The 25784-nt window shown below is 41.6% G+C and overlaps 1 protein-coding gene and 1 long non-coding RNA gene across 2 annotated transcripts; both read left to right on the forward strand.

Annotated features, from left to right (window-relative positions):
* The first annotated feature begins 9873 nt into the window (after positions 1–9873).
* LOC119417850 (GDNF-inducible zinc finger protein 1) lies at positions 9874–14290 on the forward strand. Its single transcript, XM_037685104.1, has 4 exons — positions 9874–10534; positions 13413–13602; positions 13700–13866; positions 14191–14290. The coding sequence occupies exons 1-4, from the start codon at positions 9948–9950 to the stop codon at positions 14288–14290; spliced, it is 1044 nt and encodes a 347-aa protein (XP_037541032.1). The 5' UTR covers positions 9874–9947.
* Positions 14291–16044: 1754 nt separating this feature from the next.
* LOC119418469 lies at positions 16045–20986 on the forward strand. Its single transcript, XR_005187197.1, has 3 exons — positions 16045–16124; positions 16211–16368; positions 20959–20986. It is a non-coding gene; the product is annotated as an uncharacterized LOC119418469 (long non-coding RNA).
* The last annotated feature ends 4798 nt before the right edge of the window (positions 20987–25784 follow it).

A 25784-nucleotide genomic window follows, 5' to 3' on the forward strand; every position in this document is an offset into this window, starting at 1 on the left:
AAACAATAAAAATCAAATGTAACAGCAGGAATTTATCTCTCCACACTGTTAACATAAGAGTAATAAAATTAATAAAGTAATAATAGTAACTACTAAAACTGGTGGTGGGGGGATCAAGGGTATATACTAGTAAGTGAGCGTGCATACCTTGCAAGTTAATGAGAACATGTATGTACTTACATAGGTGTGTATAAGTACACAGTGTATGGTTACGTAGCTGATGTGTATTTATATTGTGTGCATGTGTGAGGTGAGTGAAGGTCAGGTAGTCCGTTGACATGAGCTCATCTCTGGTTCTGCGAGGCCTCCTCTGTCTGAAGAGCCATCAGCCATGGTGGCCATGGAGGTCAGGAAAGAAAAGCAGAAAAGTTTACGCACAAAACTGAAAGCACAGATATAGTAACGAGAAATACTTAAAACATGAGAAATACGAAACAATTTAGTAATATGATTAGAGGAAGAGCTTCTTCTCGACTCAAGCTAGCCGTAACATCTCACCAAATATACAGACACTCTGTCATCACTCAATACATTACCAATCAAAACTCTTCATCAGTTCATCACTTGAACTTTAATTGCAAATATTTGACATCATAAACGTGACAGATAAATTTGAACATTAACTGAAGAGCAACAATCTGAAGAGCCGACCAGAACATAGAAATGGAAACTCTTCTGGTAATTTTTCAGGAAAATGACACTTCATCTTTTTTGAAAGAGCATCTTGTCATTCAGTCTTGTCTTTCTTCTTTCCTTTCCTCCTTTTTCTTTGCAACATTCAGCTGCTCTTCTCCTTCTCTTTTTTTCCTTCTCTTTGCTTTATTCTTCTATCAGTCTTCCTCTTTTCCTCTGCTCTCTTTCACTCTTTTCTATCAGTCTTTGTATTTTCATCCTTGTCCTCATCTTTAGTAAAACTACACACATCTCAGCTCTTTTTTATTTTACCTGGACACTGCTGAAACATTTCCTACTGCGAACAAAACTTTTATCACGGCAAGGATCAGCCCAGTTCTAACAAAATAAATCCGTTCATACAAACCATCACAGGAGAACTCCCCATCTGTGTTTTTTTTTTCTTCTCCCAGTTGGTGTTGACAAACTTGTGCTGCGCTCCTTCTTCTGTTTTTTAACGGCTCTTCTTCTTGTCTGTAACATCAGCGCTGCAGAGCCGGCCCGGCGCAACCAACTGATGTAACAGTGGTTGTTACGCACAATTGCACTTGGCTACAGTAATAACCGTCTACAAACCAGATTCCAAAAAAGTTGGGACACTAAACAGACATCAAGGGGCGGGGTACACCCTGGACGGGTCGCAAGTCCATCACAGGGCCACATAGAGACAAATGAGACAAACAACCATTCACTCTCTCACTCACACCTAGAGACAATTTAGAGTTAAGCCCCCAGTATACTTCTGCGTACGTCCATACACGGAGGTACGAGCGTACCCCCCAGGGCATGTTCGTGCAAAGCTCAATTTTTACAATCTCATATGCGTACGTGGTGTCGCACAATAAACTGCCCAGCAACGGACTGTTTTGTATGCGACACCAATGTATTAAATTCCCCTTCTTCATCCCTGATCTGGCCTTTTCTTTAGTTTTTTGTCAAGAGGCAAGTGGTCTCTTCCTCCTGTGTTGATGCCATGACTGAAATGGTGAGAAATGAAAGAATTTGTCACGAGCGAATTAAACCCAGGTCCAGCGTGGCTGCAGGAGGGTCTGGAGATTTCTTGGTGGGCTGGTCTGATGTGTGGACTGCAGAGCCAGCGCTCCCTGTTTTTTTTTTTTTAGATCTTTTTATTAACAACATATAAACACAGAACACCGCTGCGACTGAGGCTGCCAGTGCTCGTTTTTTTCTCCCCCGACCTGTCAATCAATCCAGTAGGCGTGTCAGCAAATGACCAATCAGCGAACTCGATTTGTCCCGAAGGTAAACGCCCCTTGTCTGTGAAGCTGCTCTGCAGCTGTTCAGGGTGGACTCTCGTGCATGAAGTCTGAACCCTCTGACAGTCCACGCGTATGTACGCGTGAACAGACATCCGTGGGAGTATACTGGAGGCTTAACCAATCAGCCTAACATGCATGTTTCTGGTCTGTGGGAGGAAACCAGAGTACCCAGAGAAAACCCACGCATGTACGGAGAGAACATACAAACTCCATCCAGAAAGGCCTCCGGGACCGGGATTTGAACTGGGGACCTGCTCACTGAGAGGCAGCAGCTCTACCAGTTGCGCCACCGTGCTGCCCACAGACTGTTATATTTCAAAAAAAAATTTCTTTTAATGTTGATGATTATAACTGACAAACTAATGAAAACCCCAAATTCATCCATCTATCCATCCATTACCTTTTATCCATCCAGCCATTATCTTTACCCGCTTATTCCATTTTGGGTCACGGGACCCCATATTCAGTATTTCAGAAAATTAGAATATTGTGAAAAGGTTCAATATTGAAGACACCTGGTGCCACACTCTAATCAGCTAATTAACTCAAAACACTGACAAAGACCTTTAAATGGTCTCTCAGTCTAGTTGTGTAGGCTACACAATAATGGGGAAGACTGCTGACTTGACATTTGTCTAAAATACGACCATTGACACCTTGCACAAGGAGGAAAAGACACAAAAGGTCATTGCTAAAGAGGCTGGCTGTTCACAGAGCTCTGTGTCCAAGCACATTAATAGAGAGGCGAAGGGAAGGAAATGATGTGGTAGAAAAAAGTTTACAAGCAATAGGGATAATCGCACCCTGGAGAGGAATGTGAAACAAAACCCATTCTAAAATGTGGGTGAGATTCACAAAGAGTGGACTGCAGCTGAAGTCAGGGTTTCAACAACCACCATGTGCAGACATATGCAAGACATGGGTTTCAGCTGTCGCATTCCTTGTATCAAGCCACTCTTGAACAAGAGACAGCACCAGAAGTGTCTCACCTGGGCTAAAGACAAAAAGGACTGGACTGCTGCTGTGTGGTCCAAAGTTCTGTTCTCTGATGAAAGTAAATTTGCATCAAGGTCCCAGAGTCTGGAGATAGAGAGGAGAGGCACAGAATCCATGTTGCTTGAGGTCCAGTGTCAAATTTCCACAGTCTGTGATGGTTTGGGGGTGTCATGTCATCTGCTGGTGTTGGTCCACTGTGTTTTCTGACGTCCAAGGTCAACACAGCCGTCTACCAGGAAGTTTTAGAGCACTTCATGCTTCCTGCTGCTGACCAACTTTATGAAGATGCAGATTTCATTTTCCAACAGGACTTGGCACCTGCACACAGTGCCAAAGCTACCAGTACCTGGTTTAAGGACCATGGTATCCCTATTCTTAACTGGCCAGCAAACTCGCCTGACCTTAACCCCATAGAACATCTATGAGGTATTGTGAAGAGAAGATGTGATACACCAGATCCAACAATTCAAAATAGCTGAAGGCCACTATCAGAGCAACCTGGACTCTCATAACACCTGAGCAGTGCCACAGACTGATCAACTCCATGCCACGCCACATTGCTGCAGTAATCCAGGCAAAAGGAGCCCCAACTCCAGATCAACAGGGAAATGTTCACAGGAGCCACAGGGACCAAACATAATCACTTCTGTTTTCCTGCTGTTAAAATAAATAAATAAAAATTAAGAACATCTAAGCTTTGATGAATTCAAGACACAACTGAAATAGCCTAATGGCCTATATGCCACGGACTTTCATTCTAGCACTTCCGTATTTTTTAGCCACGCTGAACACTTCCGGTTCGTAGGCAACACTGTGTTAGTAATGGCGTTTTTTCACTCGGTCGCTGCAGGACTTGCCGACAATGACGATGTTTATAGAATTATTTAGACATCCTCGAAAGCTCCAACATGTACAAAGGACAAAGAATTTAAGCTGTATATGTCCAGTTTCATAAAGGACTTTGATGGTAAGTTAATTTATTGTTTTTGAATTCACCAAAATGCCTCGTATACCTGTACATCTAACGTAGCCAATCTTACAAAAGTGTTTTTTAAACATTATGTGTTAAGCCAAGGCCTTATTCTTACAGATTATTATTCAATTATTGTTGGGTTTGAGTAGATTTAGCTGCATCTGGATCTTTGCTACTTATTAAAACTCATTAAAAAGAAATTGGTCCTGCAGAAAAACGCTCTGATGCCACGGCCAGCAGCCGTTATTAAACTTCCAGAGTTCTGGCAACATGATATGGAACCATCATTCTAGCATGTCGAAGCCCAGTTTCATCTCCATGGGATAACCACAGACGAGACCAAGTATTTTCATATTGTTGCTGCTTTGGATTCTGGTTCCACCCGCCATCTGATGGGTCTGCTGCAGGACCCACAAAGTACTAAAAAATATAGTGCACTCAAGGAGAACCTGCTACGGCTTTACCAACTGTCAGATGCGGAGCTGGCTGACCGTTTGTTGTCCCTGAATGCCTTGGGGGATCGCAAGCCCAACAAGCTGATGGAGAACATGCTGGCATTACTTGGCTCAGGGGATGTTTCCTTTCTTTTTACCCACCTGTTTCTTCGCCAGCTTCCCCCACCTGTTCGCACAGCGCTGGCCAGCTCCCTGCTGATCCAGACAAAGGATTATCAGTCCCTGGCTGAGGAAGAGGACCGGCTGTTGTTAGCTTCCAGCAGGCACTACAGTGTGCACTTTTACCGGGTGTGACTCAAAAAGAGGTGGAGGCTGTTGATGTCGTGGATGCTGTGACAGAGCGGTGGAAGGACAACGTACTTTGCTTGTACCACCACCGATTTGGAATAAAAGCGAAGCTATGCATTTCTCCGTGTTCATTCCATGAATCAGGGAAACGAGAGGGCCGGTGCTCGCTAGCAGCTGTGTGTGCTGGCAGCTCGGATAAGCTGCTATTCATCATGGATGAGGTTTCTGGATGGCGTTTTTTGGTGGGCTTGGGTGTACAGCGGAGCATTATGCCAGTTTCGCTTGCGGACAACTTGTGTCAGAGTAACGGATCCCCGCAGGATGCAGCTAATGGCACCCCCATTCGCACTTTTGGATCGAGGTTGGTGACTGTGTGTTTCGACAGATGTCAGTTTCAGTGGGACTTTATAACAGCTACTGTGTCTGTACCTATTTTGGGCGCTGAGTTTTTTTAATGTGCTTTCAGGTTATTAGTGCATGTTGCTAATAGCTGCTTAATCGATGCTGTGTCTTTTGATGCCTACCCCTGTAAACTTGGAGGTCCCACCAATCAACCTTTTGCTAACATGCTTGCCACAGGTGATGAGTATCAGCGTTTGTTGGCAGAGTTTCCTGCTTTGACAGTTCCCACCTTTTCTGCTACCATAGCTAAGCATGGGGTGGAACATTGAATCACTAGGGTTGGTTCACTGGTTTTTGCACGAGCACGCCACTTCGATACCACTAAGTTAGCAATAGCTAAGGAGTAGTTTGTTACCATGGAGCGTCTGGGCATTGTGAGATGTTCCAAAAGTCTATGAGCGTCCCCCTTGCACTTGGTGCCAAAGGCCGATGTGGGTTGGCAACACTGTGGGGATTTTTGGCGCCACGCAACCAGTACATTCAGGATTTTTCTGCCCACCTGGTGGGGGCAACTGTTTTTTTTTTTTCAAGGTAGATTTGGTACGGGGCTACCATCAGGCTCCTGTGCATCCCTTAGATGTACCAAAAACCACATTTATCACACCTTTTGGTCTTTTTTAGTTTTTACGATGCCCTTCGGCCTTAAAGGCGCAGCGCAGACGTTCCAGCAACTTACGGATTCGGTCCTACAGGGTATGCTGTTTTTGTTTGTCTATTTGGACGATATATTGGTGGCTAGTCCCTCGGTGGCAGAACACATGGTCCACTTTCAACAACTGTTTGTTCGGCTCAGTGAGCATGGCCTGATCGTGAACTCAGCTAAATGTCAATTTGGTCTGCTTGCTGTTGAGTTCCTGGAACACAGAATGTCTGCTCAAGGGGTGGTTCCCCTACCTGCCAAGGTAGAAGCTGTTTTAGTTTTTCCTCACCCTCCTTCAGTGAAGCCCCTGCAGGAGTTTTGGGGGATGGTGAACTTTTATAACCGTTTCATCCCACGGGTGGCTCATCTCATTGTTTGAAGCACATTGAGACAAAAAAGGGGACCAGCAAATAGAGTGGACCCCTGAGAGGGTAGAGGCATTTGATGATGCCAAAGAGGCTTTGACTAATGCTGCACTTTTGGCCCATCCATCTCCAGTGGCTCCTGTGACTCTGACAACTGATGCCTCTGATTATGCAGTTGGGGCAGTTTGTGAACAATGGGTGGATGGCACATGGCAACCCCTCGCTTTTTTTTTGCAGGAAACTCCAGGATGCTGAAAAAAAAGCACATTTGATAGGGAACTGCTTGTCCTTTCTCTGGCAACGGGCCATTTCCGGTTTATGTTGGAGGACAGGGACTGTACTGCTTTTTTTTTTACTATAAGCCTCTCACTTTTGCTGTGGCAAAAGATTCTGAACTGTGATCGGCACGGTAACAACGGCATTTGTCCACCATTTCAGAGTTTACTATGGACATTCATCATGTGGCTAGCAAGAATAACCTGGTGGCTGACTGTCTGTCCAGAGCAAGGGTTGCTTCTATGCATTTAGGCATTGATTACCTCACCATGGCCGCAGACCAACTGATGGACCTGGGTATTCTGGCCCTTAAGGCAGCCAAATCCAGTTTGCATGTGAGGAAGTTACTTTTCTTGAGTGTGGTGCAACCCTTCTTTGTGATGTCTCAACTGGCAAGCCTCGATCTCTGGTTCCTAGTGCCTGGCGACATTTTTCTTTTGATACAGTTCATTCCCTTTCACACCCGGGGGTGAAAGCTTCAGCAAAACTGGTAGGGGCAAAGTTTGTGTGGCCAGGGCTGTAGAGATGTAAGCACATGGGCAGCTTCCTGTTTAGCTTGTCAGCGTGCCATGGTGCAATGGCACACTAAGGCTCCACTGGAACAGTTTCCTATTCCCCAAGGGAAGTTTGAGCATGTGGATTTAGTGGGCCCACTTCCACCTTCCAGAGGTTTTAGCTATCTTCTAATTATCGTGGACAGAACCACTCAGTGGCCAAAGACTGTTCCACTGTCTTCAACCACTTTGGTTGATGTGGCTCAGGCATTTATCTCCTCATGCATTTCCTGATTTGGTGTGCCATTGGACTTGACACAGGGGTCCCCAGTTCACCTCAGAGTTGTGGATTGCAGTGGCAAAGAGCCTTGGGGTTAAACTCCACTGTACTATTGCCTACTACCCACAGGCCAGTGGTCTTTGTGAGAGGTTCCACCGCACAATGAATGCTGCATTGCGGGCCTCATTGGTGGATAATGGTTGGATGTATCACCTGCCTTGGGTTTTGTTGGGTCTACGTTCAGCTCCTAAAGAGGACCTGTGGTTTCCTTCAGCTGAGTTGGTCCTTGGCCAGCCTTTGAGGGTACTAGGGGAGTTTCTTCCAGGTCCAGTGGGTTCAGTTGCTCCCAAGGGGAGTAGGGCAGTCCTAACAGGGAAAAATAGATATTTTGCCCCATTGGCAGCACATAGGGCTGGGCGATATATCAATATTTTTAAAATATCTATATAATTTAATTCACAATATAAAATGAAACTATATCGATATAAAACGATATAGCCTTATACTCGACCTACAGTTTATAAATCTGCCAGTTTTTTCCTCCCTCTCACCTTAATGCTACCCCTCCTTCTTTTCTCTCACTTGAGCGCTGAAGAGGATTATTATTTAATATATGTAAATAGTTTATTTTTTAGGCATTTATTTTGTACAGTTACAACTGTTAATAAATGTGCCTGTGTGACAATTGGGACAAAACTTTAACTCAAATATATTTTTGTTATTATTTTATGGAAAGAAAAAATATTGAGACATATATATATATCATATATCGTGATTTTTTTGTAAAAATATTGAGATATTAATTTTGATCCATATTGCCCAGCCCTATTTGTTACTGTGGTCAGTTGTAGGAAAAATTATTGCTGTCCAGATAACTGGGATTTTAGTTCCTTCACTGTTTTCTTTCTCACCTCGCTTTTTAAAAGGAAGTCAGAGCCGTAGTATGTATAGTCCGAAAATGCCGCTCCGGTGAAACGCACTTAGAATTTGACATTGGGAAAAAAAATCCTCCCTCCATTCCATATGGAAATGGTAGGTTTTCTGCTTCTTATTTGGTCCAACTCCCCAACTCATTTGACACTTTTTTGAGTTTAGATTAGAAGAAATAACCTGGAGGCTATTACGAGTCAACTCATTTGTTTTTAGCACGGTTGAATCCTCATGCATAGTGACCTATGCGTCAGAAATATCTGGTCTCTGATTGGCTGCCCCATATGTCAATCATGGGCATCGTTGTTTGCACATGTGTGGTGACCTATGTGTCAGAAAAGGTCGCTCTCAGATTGGCTAATCTGTATGTCAATCAAGTGACGATTTGCATAGTGAAGATAGATTGATCGGCTACGTTTATTAAAAAAAAAAGAAATATTAAAAAAAGGTCTGACATCTATTTTGCCGTGCGATCTACTGATATAACCTTCATGATCTACCGGTAGATCGCGATCGCCCTATTGGGCACTCCTCACATAGAAAATAAAGCAAGACTCAAAATATTTTTTATCTCTTTCTTCCAACATCCACAAGGGCATATTTTTTTATATATACAGTATCTGACAGCATCTGGCTGCACGATGGCTCTGTTGGTAGAGATGCTGCCTCTCAATGAGAAGGTTACCAGATCAAATCCATTCCAGGGATCTTTCTGGGTAGAGTTTGCATGTACTCTTTGTATGCGTTGGTTTTCTCCTGTTTCCTCCCACAGACCAAAAACATGCATTTTAGGCTTATTGGTAACTAAATTGTCCCTAGGTATGAATGAGAGTGTAAATGGTTGTTTGTCTTTATGTGTCCCTGTGATGGACTTGAGACCTGTCCAGGGTGTCCCCCGTCTCTCGCACAGGAACTGCTGGATATGAGCATCAGTGACCTCTGTGGCCCGGAAGGAAGCAGGTAAAGATAATGGATGGATGGATGGATGGATGGATGGACCTGACAGCATAGCAATGAACTAAGGTCCCATGCTTCCTGTATGGTGGCCCTGAAGTTTAAACCACAACTACACATTAAAAAACACAACAACATTTTAAAAAACTCATTTAAATTTGAAAATATGCAACATTTGAAAAAACACAATTACATCTGAAGAAACACGATTACATTAAGTGAAACCGGAAGAGGTGGGACCAGTGGAAAATATGAGACATTGCTTATTGGACGACGGGGTGTTTGAACCTCCCACCTTTCCCACCTCTTCCGATTTCACTTAATGTAATTGTTTTTTCAAATTTTCAAAATTTTCACCACCCTGTGATGCAGGCTCTCCATGATGCACCTAGTATAAAAGTTAGTGAGGATGCTGGTGTTGGTACCAAACTTCTTTAATCTTCTTAGGAAGTAGAGTCTTTGTCAGGCTTTCTTGACCACAGTGTTTCATTGTTCACAGATGACGTGAACATTTTCTGTGTTGTTAAATTATTTAAGGCTCTATATCATTTTTATTCCTTCAGGAAGATACTGTATGTTGGAACCACCTTTCAAGGCTCTTTCCTGACATGTTTAGCATAGCTGTCATGCTTGGTCAATTTACAAAAATATACTCTTAGCATATTGTTTTATACCTCGCATTAACTTTCCTAAATATTGATTACTAAAATCCTGTTATTTGTAAAATAAACAAATAAAAATAATAATTAAAATGCTTTATTTTTAAAAAAGAATGTCAAGGGCCTCCTCTGGCCCTTCTTTTCCCCATATGTGCTAAAACTTAACAAAAACTTTGTAAATATGTATATATTTTTTTATTGCCTGACTATTCAAACTATTTTGAAAGGATTGTTTAAGCAACATGTCCCCTCTGTGTGTTTTTCTCAGCAGCACGAGGGAACAATGGCCCATTATAAGATCGGTGATGTCCAAGCCGTGGCACAGATATTGGATTGTGAGAGTCTGTCGGAGATTTGCGGTGATGCCTTAAGTATTGTAGTTCCACAAAAACCCAGAGTGAGAAGAAAATGTGCTTCAAAACACAAACCTCAAGATGCTTCTGGTAGCACTAAAAAGGGAGAAAAGACAAAAGGCTGTAAAATGGTCCATAATCCTCGTCGTTACTCTTCGAATGAGAATCTTCACAGTGAAAAACAAGTTGAGACAAAAAGCATCGAGGAGAGTGAGAACGGGACTGAAGACGCCGTTCGGCCAAATGTAAAGGAAGAAAAGGAAGAGACCTCACTGCTGGAGCCTTTATCTGATGATGACTGGGCATGTGACGTTGAGATAAAGAGTGACGATGAGATGCAGAGTAATGACCCCTTGTTTATATTGGACACTGAGGACGAGGATGAGGAGGAAGATGACGAAGAAGAAGAAGAAGAACTGTTTAAGAGGAAACAACAAAAACCATCCAGGACCCAGTTCCTGTGTAACAAGTGTATGCAGACTTTCCACAATGAGAAAAGCTACTTGAAACACATCAGGTAATGTTTCTCCTGGGCTTTATTGATCATTCTTGTAGTTCATTGACGTGTGCATGATGAGTCCAGTTGATCAATGAACCAGCTAGTTATAAGCTCATTTTTAGAATTGAAATTAATTTACTTTGTGCCATTTCCTCCTGTAAAGCTCCTTAGTCATTTGGGATTTTAATAAGAATTTAAATGGACAAAATATGGTGATTTTGATGTATAATTTGTATAAGAAACTTTAGGATAAAGCAATGTTAAAGCTGCTGCCAGTGGCTCATTATGATCACCATGGTAACCACCCACACACACCTTTCATACTGTGTGAGTTGATTTAGTATATCTTGTTCCATGTCTTCATTTTAATGCTGTTGTTTTAATTTTTTAAGGTATATTCTTACTGCTTTTTATTTCTTAGTGTTATCCTTAGTGTTAAGCACTTTGATAACAGTCTATCTGTTTTAAATTGTGCTCTATAAATAAATATGACTTGACTTGACACACCCATGTCTTTCACTCCCAGGAATCAGGCAGACAGAAATGCAGAATAGAAAGTAAGTCTCAAACAATCACTGAACTCCTGAAATGGCAGAAGTGTCTAATTACCATACATGTTCATTCAACCTTTATTTAGACAGGTAAATCCCATTGAGCCTCGAGGACTCATTTACAAGAGAGACCTGATTTAACAAAGAATGATGACAACAATGGACAACAGCGACAACAATAAACAGTTATAAAAAGTCATACTACGTTGTTTTTTTTTAACAAATAGGATGGCTAAAAGAAAAAGGTAACAAAAAAACAGCTAGCTTATAAGGTGAATGTAGAAAACTAAAAACAGGAACATGTCTGCATTGGTCCCTGCCAGGAGTCCAACAGATTCTTAAAGCCACTTGGAGGTCAAGGTCGAGAGCTTCAACCCTTTTTGTAAGATATTCCAGGAAACAGGAGCGGAGTAGGAGAAGGCCCTCTTGCCTATAGTTCAGTCCTCATTGAGGGAACACTGCAGGTAATAATTGTGCACATGTGTGCACACGTGTATTTTTTATACTTGTTTTATGTAGGAGTTAAGTTAAAATTTAATCTTGAATAGAAAATTCTGATCTTGGATACAATGGAAGTCCATGAGAGTTTGGATGTGTGCACTCAGGGGATTTGAGAGAAAACAAGTCATAGTGATGGGAGACACACTGACAGGAGATGTCAGGGTTTTTAGATAGAAACTGTATAAAAAGTGTGAAGACTGTGGGGAATAAGAATTGTTTGCTGGCAAAACATTTGAAAAGTTTAGGCTAGAAAGTGACCAAAATAACTTTTTCATTGGGCATTACCAAGCTTTAGAAATCAGGTCAGCCTATGGCCGATGACGCCCCCCCCCACCCCCCACCACCACCTTTTTTTTTGTCTTGTAAATGGGACACTTTTTTAACAGTGTTGTGATAAAACAATCTTTATTTATTTTTTACAAAATGTGTAATTTTTGTTGGTCAAGAAAGACAAATTACCGTAAGACAAGTCTCTGGAATCACTCACAATATCAGGAGGATCTAGGTGTCAGGGTGTAGCTTTAAAATCCAGGAATCAGAAAATTAGTTTACGTAGACTAAATATGACTTCATCCCTGATTTGATTAATGTGATGGGTCACACACGTCTTTCTCATTTAACATTGATTAATTTAGCTAGACTAATATCTAACAAGGCAGCACGGTGGAGCAGTTGGTAGAGCTGCTGCCTCTCAGCGAGCAGGTCACCCCAGTTCAAATCCCAGCCGGGGGCCTTTCTGGGTGGAGTTTGCATGTTCTCTCCGTTATTGCAAGTTTTCTCCGGATACTCTGGTTTCCTCCCACAGACCAAAAACATGCATGTTAGACTGATGGGTAATTCTAAATTGTCCCTATGTGTGAGTGAGAGAGTGAATGGTTGTTTGTCTCGTGTGTCCCTGTGATGGACTGGAGACCTGTCCAGTGTGTCCCTCGCCTCTCACACAGTGATGGCTGGACATGGGCACCAGTGACCCCCACGACCCGAAAAGGAATAAGCGGGTAAAGATGATGGATGGATGGATGGATGGATGGATAATATTTAAAAACCCACGTGCACCTAACAATAATCTATTGAACAGTGTTCTTACTTTTTTTTATTTTTTTTATTTTTTAGAATTTGCTTTGGGTTTGTTTCAGATGTAATGGACATGGGGATGAAAAACAAAGAAGATAGTGTTCTTACTTTAAAACACTTGAGTTGTGAGATACAGGAAGCTGGTTGTTGTAGCAGTTGTTGCATCTAATAAATACACACAGGTATGGCAGATTATCATTTGAAGTATCAATTATCAGATGATTAATTGGTCTATATTTAGAGCCCAAAGGTCAGTCACATAATCACACTCGAGTTGAACATTTAGTCAAATCTCTACAAAGGGGCGGCTGTGGCTGAGTGGTTAGAGCAGTCGTCCTCCAATGCGAGAGTTGGGGGTTCGAATCCACCAGCAGTCACATGCCGAAGTGTCCCTGGGCAAGACACTGAACCCCTCATTGCCTCTGATGTGTGTCCCATCAGTGCGTGAATGTGCTCTAAAAGCACTGATTAGTCTCATTAGAATGATTTGTTCAATTATCTTTGTAGTGATCTAGTAGAGTGCTGTGTGAATGGGTAGATGAGGACACAGATTGTAGAGTAAAGCACTTTGAGTATCTTGAAATAAGATAGAAAGGCACTGTATAAGGACAGTCCATTTACCATTTACAAACTGAGAAGAATGCCTGAGCTATAAGTTCCAAAGGAGGCTTGTTTTTTTTTTTTTACGTTTGTCAGTTGGTATCAAGAGAACTCTTTATGCTTGTTGGCACACCTAATTAAATAAACTTTTTTCTTCTTCTTTCTGCCAGTACTTACCATGGAGAGACAGCAGATGTACCGGTAATCTATTGCTGTGAAGTCTGCCAGCAGACATTTGCTAACCGCAAGAACCTGAAGCTCCACGTAAAATACGTTCACAGCACTGAGAGACTTTTTGAGTGTGACATTTGTGCAAAGACCTTTAAACGAAAGAATGATGTCGCCCACCATAAGAGACAGGTGAGGTGTAAATCTTTGCATGCTTCCTTTTTGTTTTCTCAAAGTCAAACGTTTGGGCGATTTTCTCAGAGAAATTTAAAGCAGAAATTTGTCCCAGGTGCATGAACAAAAACAGCAATACTTGTGCCCTGAGTGTGGAAAGACGCTCAGCTCCAAAATTACTTTGTTGGTGCACGAGAGGACGCACACGGGCATCAAACCCTACGAGTGCACCAAGTGTCAGGCCAGATTCACCCAGAAGTCTTCCCTCAGTAGTCATCAAAGGTAAACTGTTCTTTGTCGCTTGAACCTGCTGCTTTGTCACAAAACAAGTTGAACATTTCTTCTTCTGCCTTTTTCTTAAGCCTTAATAAAACAGGTGGTAGTATTGTGAGGGGAAAGCTTAAGGATTTTGTTATTGGTAATTGTTTTGCCCCTTGGAGATATTTTATTTTCAGCAAACTATAAATGAATAACTTTTTATTTACATTTAAACAGTTGTAGATATTTATTTCACATTAATATAATATATATATATATATATATATTAAGTGTATACTAATGAGTGACATGGATGAGAGCTAAATATCTGTGTTTTATCCTGTATAGGATACACACCGGAGAGAGACCGTTTGCGTGTAATGAATGTGATGCCCGCTTCACTCAGAAGCGCAAGTTGGCCTGTCACAAGAGAACACACTCAGGTTAAAGAGATTTTAGTATTCTTTGGGACAGGGGTCACCAACACGGTGCTTGCTGGCACCTGGTCCCCCGTAGGGACCACATGAGTTGCCCGCGGGGCTTGTTCTAAAAATAGCACTCATCATCAAGGAGCACCACCTAAAAATCGTCATTACTGGTAATTATATTTTTAAATTTAAGAAACAACATTTGCATGGATGTATATGTTAAATGAAAATTATATATATATTTTTTTAAAGAAATAGTTTTACAGATAGTTTAACAATCTTGTCTGGGGTCAAAGTTCAGAATCATGCGTAGGCCACTCCCATCTCTTCAGCGGTGCAGCTACAAGAGGTTAAAATGGCAGAAAATCATAAGAAAATGTATGTTCACAGTGACTGGGAGGAAGAGGTCTTTTTATAATTGTGAAAGACAAGTTTGTCTGTGTCTTGGGCTTGGAGACACCAAAACAACATGGAGCAACACTTCATCAGCTAACATGTTAGCTTCAATGCTAACTTTTGAACAACCGGCAGATGATTTTCACGAGGGATTTTCAGATAAGCTCTTGAAAAAAATCATTGATGAAATGTATAAAAAAATAATTTCTTTAAAAGAGTAAAAGATGCAATGATTAGTTAAAATGATTTTGTATGTACAGCACTTTGATGCAGCTGTGGTCATTTTAAAGGACTTTATAAAAAAAGTATTATTATTATTATTATTTATTAAAAATGCTGCAGATCTGAGGATCAATACTAATGTCACATGATTCATTTAAAAATGTCACTTTGTTTTTTACATTACGGATAATTTGTATCTACAAGTTAGTTCTTCTGAAGTGTTATAATCATAACAGTTCGTGCAAACGGGGCTTGACTGGAAGATTTTATTGTTAATAGGTTCTTAAAAATGCTGCAGAAGTTGTTGATAGTAAAAGGCATATTTTGAATGTTATTCATTCCTACAAAACAGTTAATTAAATATTTATAAAATGCACAGAATTTCAACTGTTACTGATTGAGATTAACATAAAATAAATGGTAATTTATGTTTAAATATCAGTTTTCTGCTGTAGTAAATCATCCTTTATGCCCTCTTGTTTAGGACTGGAGCCAATCTCTGCTGCTTTTGGGTGAAGGCAGGGGACAGCCAGGACAGAGTCTCCAGTCCATCACAGAGACACAGACAAAGAGACAAACAACCATCCACACTCCCAGTAACAGCTAGGAACAATTTACAATCGCACAGAAGAACCAAAAAGGATTCAATCTGAGGACTCAAGTTCTCGATTGAGAGTTCTAATCACTAATTATCAATAATAATTGATCATTTATCATGCTAAATCCTTACTGATAATCACTGTGTGGAGTCTTTAATAATACAGATCAGATCAGATGTGATCAGGCAGTCATATTTTCACATGAATTTAAAAATATTATTATTAATACTAAAAGGTGAGCCGTGCAAATTTGTTTGGATCAAACAAGTCGCCCTTCGTGTCTCTCGGTCCCACTAAAGTAGCGCTCAGTATCAAAATGGTTGGTGACCCCTGCTTTAAGAGGATGTTAAAAAATTGTATTTGTTACATTTCTTTTAGCTGTAGCACAATCACAATAATAAATACTGAAATATAAGAAGGTAGCTGTCTACTAAGCATTAAACTTTTTATATTTTTTGTATCCTTTTAGGATTAAAGCCCTTCATGTGTAACGCCTGTGGGAAAAATTTTGCGTCTAAAGAATACCTTAAACACCACTTAAACATCCACACCGGCGCCAAACCTTTTAAGTGTGACACTTGTGAAAGAAGCTTTGCTCAGAGGAACTCCCTCAGACAGCATTTAAAAATACATACAGGTAAGACATTTACTTATATTTGTTCTAAATGTACTTTTAAGTTATTGAGTTCCTCCTGGTAACAATAAAACAAACTTGTTCTGTAGGTGAGCGTCCGTACAAATGTACAGTATGTGGTAAACAGTTCACTCAGCTCGGCGCTCTCCAGCGGCACCAACGGATCCACACGGGAGAGAAACCTTTCATGTGTGCTCTCTGTAAACGAACTTTTACTGACCTGTCCACCTTTCGCAGGCACACTTCGGTGAGTTGGTGCTTCTTCCTCTAGTACTGTAACATTGAACGGTATTTTGTACTCTAGGCAGCACGATGGCACAGTTGGTAGAGCTGCCGCCTCTCAGCGAGTAGTAGGGGTGTAAATCACCAGCTTTACAACGATACGATATTATATTGATTTGTTTGTGTGACAATATGATTTTTCTCAATATCACAAAGTCTGTAACGATACATTTTCGATTCTATTCGATTCACAAGTCTGCGATTGATATATATCTCATTTACACATAAATAAATTTACAAAAACAATTCAAATATGATTTAACTATTTTATTTCTGTTATTACAGGCACCAGGCATTTAAATAATTTTTTTTTCATAATTAATGAAAAAATAAAAATAAATTACCTGTTCAGTATAGTCTCACATTTCTCATGTTTAAGTGCATTTTTTTAAACCAGTTAACTTAAAAGTGCCCTGATTATCTTTCAGAGTCAGAGTCAGAATTTCTTTATTGTCATTCGCACCTCATGTGGTACATGTGGTGGAGCGAAATTATGTACACGGGGTCCCAGTTACATCCGACAATAAAATGTATAATAAAAACAGTAATAACATCTAAGATATGAACTAAGAAAAACATCAACTAAATATACACTAAGCACTCATAACATAAAACATTGAACATCAGCACAAACATGAACATGAGTCTGTGAGCAGATGTGCACGCATGAACACATCAACATTGAAACAGATCAGCAGCAACATGATATGGTTTTTCACAGTGATTATTCTAGTTAGAGATTCATGAGTCTAACAGCCTCAGGGTAGAAGCTGTTCCTCAGTCTAGTGGTTCTACACTTAATGCTCCTTAACCTCCTTCCTGAGGGGAGTGGGGCAAAAAGTGTGTGTGCTGGGTGGGTGGGGTCCTTCATGATGCAGGTGGCCCTCTTCCTGCATCTGGAGGTGTAGATGTCTGTGATGGTGGGGAGACTGATTCCAACAGATTTCTGTGCAGCCTTCACCACTCTCTGCAAAGCTTTTCTTTCTGCAGCTGTGCAGCCTCCATGCCACACATTGATGCTCGAGCACAGGATGCTCTCCACTGCACACCTGTAGAAGGAGGTGAGGACTGAGCTTCCCAGACCAGCTCGCCTCAGCCGTCTGAGGAAGTAGAGTCTCTGATGAGCTTTCTTGATCAGGCTGGTGGTGTTGTTGCCCCAGCTGAGGTTGTCATTCATGTGTACACCCAAGTACTTGGAGCTGGAGACCACTTCCACCGCAGATCCTCTTATGTTCAGGGGGGTGTAGATGTTTTTGTTCCTTCTGAAGTCCACAATCATCTCCTTTGTCTTCTTCACATTGATGTGAAGGTTATTCTCTCTGCACCAGCTCTCCAGGTGTTCCACCTCTTGCCTGTAGCTGGACTCATCATTGTTTGTGATGCATCCCACCACCGCTGTATCATCTGCAAACTTTACAATGTGACAGCCTGGATGGGTAGCTGCACAATCATATGTGAGCAGAGTAAACAGAAGGGGGCTCAACACACATCCCTGTTATTTCAGTTATAAAGAAACAAAAATAGATATTGAGCTTACATAACATGGCTATCAATGCTGAGTTTCTTCTTCAGGTGAACGACCAAATTTGTTGTTTCCCGAGTATTTTAACTCACACTAGCACCTGTTGCATACGACATGAGTTTTGTCTGTTGAGCCGTCCTTCTGTTGGAATCCAAAATATTTCCACAGTGTTGATTTAAATCCAGCAAGAGAGTGAATTTCATCATCTGTGTTTTCTGCCTCGTCTGCCATGTTGAGAGGCAGATGCAGAGCGCAGCTGCGCACGGAAATGGTGATACAGACATGTCCTGATGATTGCTCAATAATCCAGGTAGAAAAATCTAAAAGAGTTAAGTCTGATCCTCTGGACATTCAAAAAACAAAACAAATAAAGTAGAAACGTTTCGTCTTTCATCCGTAAGACTTCTTCAGTTTGAGGTGCTATGTTCAGCTCAGTCTTAGGGTGCATTCACACCAGCCCTGTTGTACCGAACTCTTTCCCGTTTGCCTAGGAAGTCCGGTTCGTTTAGGGAGGTGTGAACGTGCTATCAAACTTTGTCACGGAACGAAAAGGCAAACTCTGGCTCCCCTAAAAACCTAGGTCTCGGTCCGGTAGACGAAAACTCTAGCGCGGTTTAGTGTGAATGCAAGAAGACCGGGTCCCACTCCGCAAGCAGGAAGTGGAGTACAGTGCAGGACAAACAAACATGCATTTCTCTTTCCTCATATGGAGCCGTCAGCTTACCTTGTGTGAAAAACAACATTCTACATGGTCTTCTGCCTCATCTTCCACTCATGCTGAGTCCATAGTTGAAAAATGACAAAATAGAACTTCTAAAACTGATAAAACTTGACGTCACTCTGTTTTTATTTTTATTTCTATAAGAAGAAGAAAAAGTGTCTTCAGAGGTTTTGTGTCGTTTCTTTCAGTAGTTCTTGGTGCAGCGCCACCACAGGCGAGTGAGGGAATAGGTTGGTTCGAACAGGTTGTCTCGACTGCACAGTGCAGTGTGAATGCAAACGCACCAGCTCAAATGTAAACAAAATTTCATGAATATTGGTCCCGAACCGAGTCTACTGGACTATCAAGTGTGAAAACAACCATAGTCATGCATGCTCAATAATCCAGGTACAAAAATCTAAAAAAGTTTAATCTTGTCCTCTGGACATTCAAACAAAACAAATTGTAGAAACGCTTCGTCTTTCATCTGAAAGACTTCCTCAGTCTGAGGTGCTGTATTCAGCTCAGTCTTTTAAAAAGCATCTTCTCAGAGTGGATCAACCAGTTTGCTGCTGACAACCAAAACCAGCTGCTCACATGGTCAAGAAGGACCATCAGCCTAACAATGGATCATTAGCACACTGATGGCTGTTTACTATTCACAGAGGGCTGAGTGATACTAGCAATCACAGCATTGTAAGAGGGGGACAATTGAACCCGGAGGCCTCCACCCCTGTTTAATGATGGACGGTTTCTTTTCACAAAGATGGCCTCCTTTACTCCTCTCTCAAACCATCGTTCCTCTCTATCAAGGATATGAACATCTTCATCCCTGAAAGAGTGACCGCTGGCCTGGAGATGAGTGTAGACCGCAGAATCCTGGCCTGATGATGTTGATCTTCTGTGCTGGGCCATCCTTTTGGCCAGTGGCTATTTAGTTTCCCCGATGTAAGACTGATCACAGCCCTCTCTGTTGGAGATGATCACAGCCACAGAATCAGCCATCCCAAACAACAAAATTAAAGAGTGTGAGGCAGAACAACTCAGAATCAAAGTTTCATACTGCCTCAGCAATGCTGCTGCTCAGCAATGCCAACCCACCACCTTCCAACATCAGTAGGAGAGGGATGCACTCATCACTCTTAGCAAGGACAAAAACATCATCATTCTCCCAGCAGACAAAGGAAGGTGCACAGTGATTTTGAACCAGAAAGACTATCATGAGAAAGTTATGATACTCCTTAGTGACTTAACCACTTATAAACCTCTGAAAAGAGATCCAGGAAGTAGTTACAAGAAGAAGTTGATAGATTGCCTGAACATTTTGGAGCAGGACAAGGCTATTGACCGTTTTCTTTACCACAGACTGTACCCATGGGAGGCCACACCTAGTCTGTATGGTTTACCTAAAGTCCACAAACAAGGTGTACCTTTAAGACCAATCGTTAGCATGATTAACTCTGTCACTTACAATGTTTCCAAATATCTGGCGTCTGTACTCATCCCTTTAGTTGGCAGCTCAGAACACTACATACAGAACACCATGGACTTTGTGGATAAGGTGAGGGATGTCATCATGGTTTTGGTTGTCAGCAGCAAACTGGTTGATCCACTCTGAGAAGGTGCTATTTATAAGTCTGAGCTGAATACAGCACCTCAGACTGAAGAAGTTTTTCTGACGAAAGACGAAACGTTTCTACTTTTCTTTTTTTGTTTTGTTTTGTTTGGTTTGGTTTTTTGAATGTCCAGAGGACCAAACTTAACTTTTTTTAGATGACACAGACATGCCTTGGGAATTTTAAAATAAAAGCGTATTTTAAAGATGATTATATGAATCAATGTTTTAGTTTTGCCACAATATAATTGAATCATTAATCATTTAATCAATATATCTATTTAAATCGATGTATTGTTACACCACTAGTGAGCAGGTCACCTCAGTTCAAATCCCGGCCGGGAGCCTTTCCAGGTGGAGTTTGGATGTTCTCTCCGTGCATGCGTGGGTTTTCTCCGGGTACCCCGGTTTCTTCCCACAGACCAAAAACATGCATGTTAGGCTGATTGGTAATTCTAAATTGTCTGTAGGTGGGAGTGTGGATGGATGGATGGATGGATGGATGGATGGATGGATGGATGGATGGATGGATGGATGGATGGATGGATGGATGGAGTTTGACTCAGGTAGATGTAGTGCCCCTTTAAAAGAAGAAAACAATATTTTTGCCATTCCTGCTTTGACATAGTGAATACTAGTGCGTTTTTTATTATTAGCTAATAGCGCATCAATCCATCATACTGCTGTTAAAATGACACCACTTTGTTTAAATTTTAAGGTTCATGACATAGAAGCTCCAAGGAAGACCTACTTGGTGATGCTGAAGGGAAATATCGAGGAAAAGAAGCCAAGGTCTCCCACTGAGGAAAATGCAGAACAAGCAAAACCAGGGAAGAAAACTAGCGAAAGTCCAAGTGGTGAGAGCACTGCTCCTGCTGTTTCTGCTCCAGCTGTTTCTACTCCTGCTGTTTCTACTCCTGCTACCAGTTCTGCTCGTGGTGCTGGTACTACCCAAACTGAAACAACTGTGGTTCCAACTGAGTCGGTCACTGTCCCATCTGACTGGACCAGTCATGGCGCTCTTGGTGATATCACCGTCATCAACACAAAGGTTCCAGCAGGGATGCAGTTCCAGACCATAATAGTCACTAACAACTAGGGCTGAATGATTTTGGAAAATATACTAAATGCATTTTTTTTATATGCGATTGCGATTTAATATGCAATTATGTTTCAATGTCTTCTTCTCATGTATTTTTCAACAAACACAATCGATAAATTAATCTGTTTCAGTTGCAAAAAACTCCACTGTTTTAAACTTCGCTGTAACTCTGTTTCTGTATATTTTGTGTAGCTCCGGGATAGCAACTTGTCTAAAATGTGTGCTCGAGGGCATTATGTACCGCTTATCCATTGTGTTTTCCAAACCCTTGCTCTTGTCAAGGGCGAACACATTTCTCCTCCTCTCCCTCTCTGCTTTGCTTTGCTCTGTCCTGTCTGGGAAACTGCTTAGAACCTCTTCTACAAATATTCTGAATCATAATTCTGCTATGGATTTGGTCAGTTGGTCCCTCAACACAATTGACAACATTTCTTCAAAGAGAAGATGGGCTTTAGGCGAGCCAATGTGCCCTGTTGGCACGCATGCAGCTGGATATCTCATCGACTTGGAAGAGTTGATGATATGTCTATCTCTGCTGTCATTCATGGATGTTAAAAGACACAATTGGGGGGAGGGGGGGTTGGGGGAAGAAAGACACAATTGGATTTTTATGACAACTGGTTTCTTGCTTTTTGGATTCGACTGGTTCCTGGTTTACCAACATTCAAGAAGTTGTCGGCAGCAAATTTGGATCTGGTCAGGCTGCCTGCCTTTATATGATGGTTTGGTTCATGCCGCGAGCACCCAGACACAAATGCTTTTGGCAGGATGTATCAGATCTCGGGGATTACGCTCAGGCACGGACCATTTAATTTGGATGTTTCGGAACCAAGTGGACCGGATGAACTGGATGGACAGCATAAGACAGCAGATGTTCCCTTAGATGAACAAAACAACACAGCTCAAGTAACATTTCTATGCTGATGACACAGTTATTTATTGTTGAGCTAAAATAGTTGCTAAAGCTCTCCAGCTTTTGCAATCCGCCTTCGACATCATCCACGCAGATTTGTTCCGCCTCAAACTTGTCCTAAATGCCGATAAAACCAAAGGGATGCTTTTTTCAAACAGGAAGTCGGTCCCATCAGTCCTACTTCTGATTTTATCCTCAAACGGTATCGCTATTGAGTTTGTTTGTATCTTGGTCGACTCGCATTTCTCCTTTAAGCTTCATGTGGAAAGTCTAGTAAGGAAACTGAAAGTTAAACTGGGTTTCTTTTTCAGAAATAGATCCTGTCTAACTCTGAACGCTAGGAAATGCCTTGTGACTGTGACTTTCCTTCCCTCGATCGACTACAGTTACATTATTTACATGAACACTCCTACAAGCACCCTGCAGATGCTGGATGCTGTCTAGCACGGTGTATTTAAATTCATAATTGGCTGTAACTACCATACCCACCACTGCACCCTGTATTCACTGGTTAACTGGTCATCATTAACCTCACACAGACTCTTCCATTGGTACATTTTCATCTTTAAATCACTTCTTGGTCTGCTGCCTTCATACATCTCCTCCTACATGTCTTTGCACGAGTGCAGCTACAGCGTGCGCTCTCAGGACATTATTACATGCAGTGTTCCCTCATTAAGGTCTGAGCTAGTCAAAAGGCCTTCTCCTATGCTGCCCCTGTTTCCTGGAATACCTTGCAAAAAGATCTGAATCTCTCGACCTTGACTTCTCTAAGTTACTTTAAAACCCTGTTAAGTACCTGGCAAAAGCCAATGCAGACATGTTCCTGTTTTTAGTTTCGGTTTGGTCCGGTACGCGCGGACCTCCCCGGACTGACTTATGCCCGAGTATACTGGGGTCTTACTCCATTAAGGGGCCGTTTACATGGCGCATATTTTGATTGAATCCACACCTTCCTCTCTGCAGTTCTGCTGTTCATTTCACAACACTAGTAGCTCCCCTCTTTGAATCCGGAGGTTCTCAACCCACCTCTCGGGCCCTATTTACACGGACACGGTGGGGGGAAACGGATGTTTTTTTGTATGTTAATTAGAGGAAAAGGTCCACGTTGACACCAACGGATTTTGTGTTTACATACATCCGCATGACCCCCCCCCCCCCCCCCCCCCCCCCCCCCCCCCCCCACACACACACACACACACCAATTCTGGATCATTAGTTGGTGCAGTGAATTTTGTACATTCTAATGTGCATGCGTGCTGCCTCGGCCCACTCCCTGTAAGGACTTTCCTCTGGGCTAAAAGTTCAGCTAACAACAACTTCACAACAAGTCAGATTTATACACATGCATCAAAAACATCAGAGAAAGTAGGAGTGTCATATGTAATACCAGAATTCAACATAGAATTAAGGAAAATAATCACAAATGGAGTATCAGTATACACAGGTGAGATGTTGGCAGTATTATTGGCAGTGCAGTGGGTAGAAGACACAAGATCGTTAAAAACCATCATCTCTTCAGACTCAAGTTCAACATTCATCAGTTTGCAAAATAGTTATTCAGCTAGCTGACCAGACATTTTACTAGAACCACAACAAACATTATTCAGAATACAAATAATGGGACTGACAGTAATATTTTTATGGACACCAGCACATATAGGGATCAGAGGGAATGAAGCAGCAGACAGGGCAGCAAAAGCAGCAACAAAAGATCAAATCAATTTTACAATATCCCTCAGTAAATCAGAAGTAAGAACCATAGTGAAACAAAAACTAAAGGAAAAATGGCAAAAACGGGGAAGAAGAGCACAAAGGAAGATGGTACTTGTGGAAGTCAAATATTTGTACTCAGAATAAAACAATCAATCGAGCCAGAGTTAACATTTATCTTTTAAAAGTGATTTTAATCAAGACATAGTTAACATTTATCTTTAAGAAGTTAATTCAACTGAGCCACACTTTAATCAAACTTTATTTAAACATTTCTCTTTCTTGTGATCTGCTTGCTGCAGGCTTTTTGGCAGCACAGAGAAAACAGTTATGCACAAATGATTCTTCTGAAAACACTCAGCTGCTGATGAGACACACGGACGAGACATTTGGCCTTGCACTCAGAGGCACAGTTTGGAGGACACGCCGTTTGTATCAGGCTCGAACTGATTTACAGTTACAAGGTGGAAGCTGAGTTCGTTGCTGTAGTAACGAGAGGCCTCAGCACTAGAAACATCTAATAGTAAGACGTTCCTCCTCTGGAGCGAGGCGGAACCAGGGACAGTTTAAAACATCAGAACCCAGGAAGTCTGGTCAGCCAATCTGGGGTGAGCAGCTTTGTTCTGACTAAGGTGAATTGCTCTGATTTGCTCTGATTGTCTCCCGAAAATGCATTTTTGGTTATTTGGCAATGTCTTGCTTTAACTGTGGTGTGTATTAAATTCTTTTAAACTAAGGTGAAGTCTCCTGGTGGTACCTGCCTGATCCAAACCAACCCGGAGAAAGGTGTTCGTACCTTTCAACATACTACAGAATTCAGAGACAAGTGGGAGAAATGATAACAGCAGAGAGGGACAGAAGCGAAGAAAAACTAATAACCAGATTAAGATTTGGACATACTGGACTTAACAACATATTACACAAGATTCAGAAACATGATACAGGACAATGTGAGCACTGTGGACAGGAGGAACCAATAGAACATGTCATTTTGGTCTGTCAGAAATATGAACATCACAGAAGCCATATGATAGAACAATTAGGAAAAACCAAAGAAACATTTAGTATAATAAATATATTACAAGAGGAAATTAGAAGTAAAATTATTCAAATTATACATTTTTTTAGAAACACAAAATTAGAAAAGAGAATATAAACATGATTGCAAACAGCCATTTTCATCCACACTCCACATCAGAAGGAGGCGGTAATGCACACCTTCTGTTATGTGCCAACCGCCATAAAACTCCATTAAAAAAAGAAGCCTTAACAACAAGTTAAAGCTGGATTTTGGATGGATTTTGGACAAGAGTCAACAGATTTGACACCAAATGGGACCGCTTCATCTACCAGCTCCACATTGGTCACTGAGTGGACCAGAACCGAGTCGACGAGGATGATGTGTGTGTGAATGACAGGCATTAACATAAAACACTTTGTAGAACAGTGCTTTATAAAGTTCAGTGCATTTCCTTTATTAGCTGACCGGCAGTTCTGCCACATCCAATATGGAGGCCGCTCTGATGTATCGCCGCAACAGGCCAGCCCACTCATCGAGGTGTCCACTAAAACTGCCTCACCAGTTCTCTGTTGTGAACGCCCTGGCAGATGACAATAGCAGTGATGGAGAAAGGTCAGGGGAACTTTGATTGTTTGAAATATGTTTAATAGGTTAACTCAAAAACTGCCGATCTGACTCCAAATCCACCCAATTATCCCCACCCGCCCAAAGCAAGTTTTACCTGCAAAATCAGAATGAAAGCTGCCCAATTGGTGGTAAACCGCCCAGTCTGGCAACACTGCTCCTACAGCAGCA

This window comes from Nematolebias whitei, chromosome 12, assembly GCF_014905685.2.
Source record: "Nematolebias whitei isolate Nwh7 chromosome 12, NemWhi1, whole genome shotgun sequence".
Classification (NCBI taxonomy): Eukaryota; Metazoa; Chordata; class Actinopteri; order Cyprinodontiformes; family Rivulidae; genus Nematolebias; species Nematolebias whitei.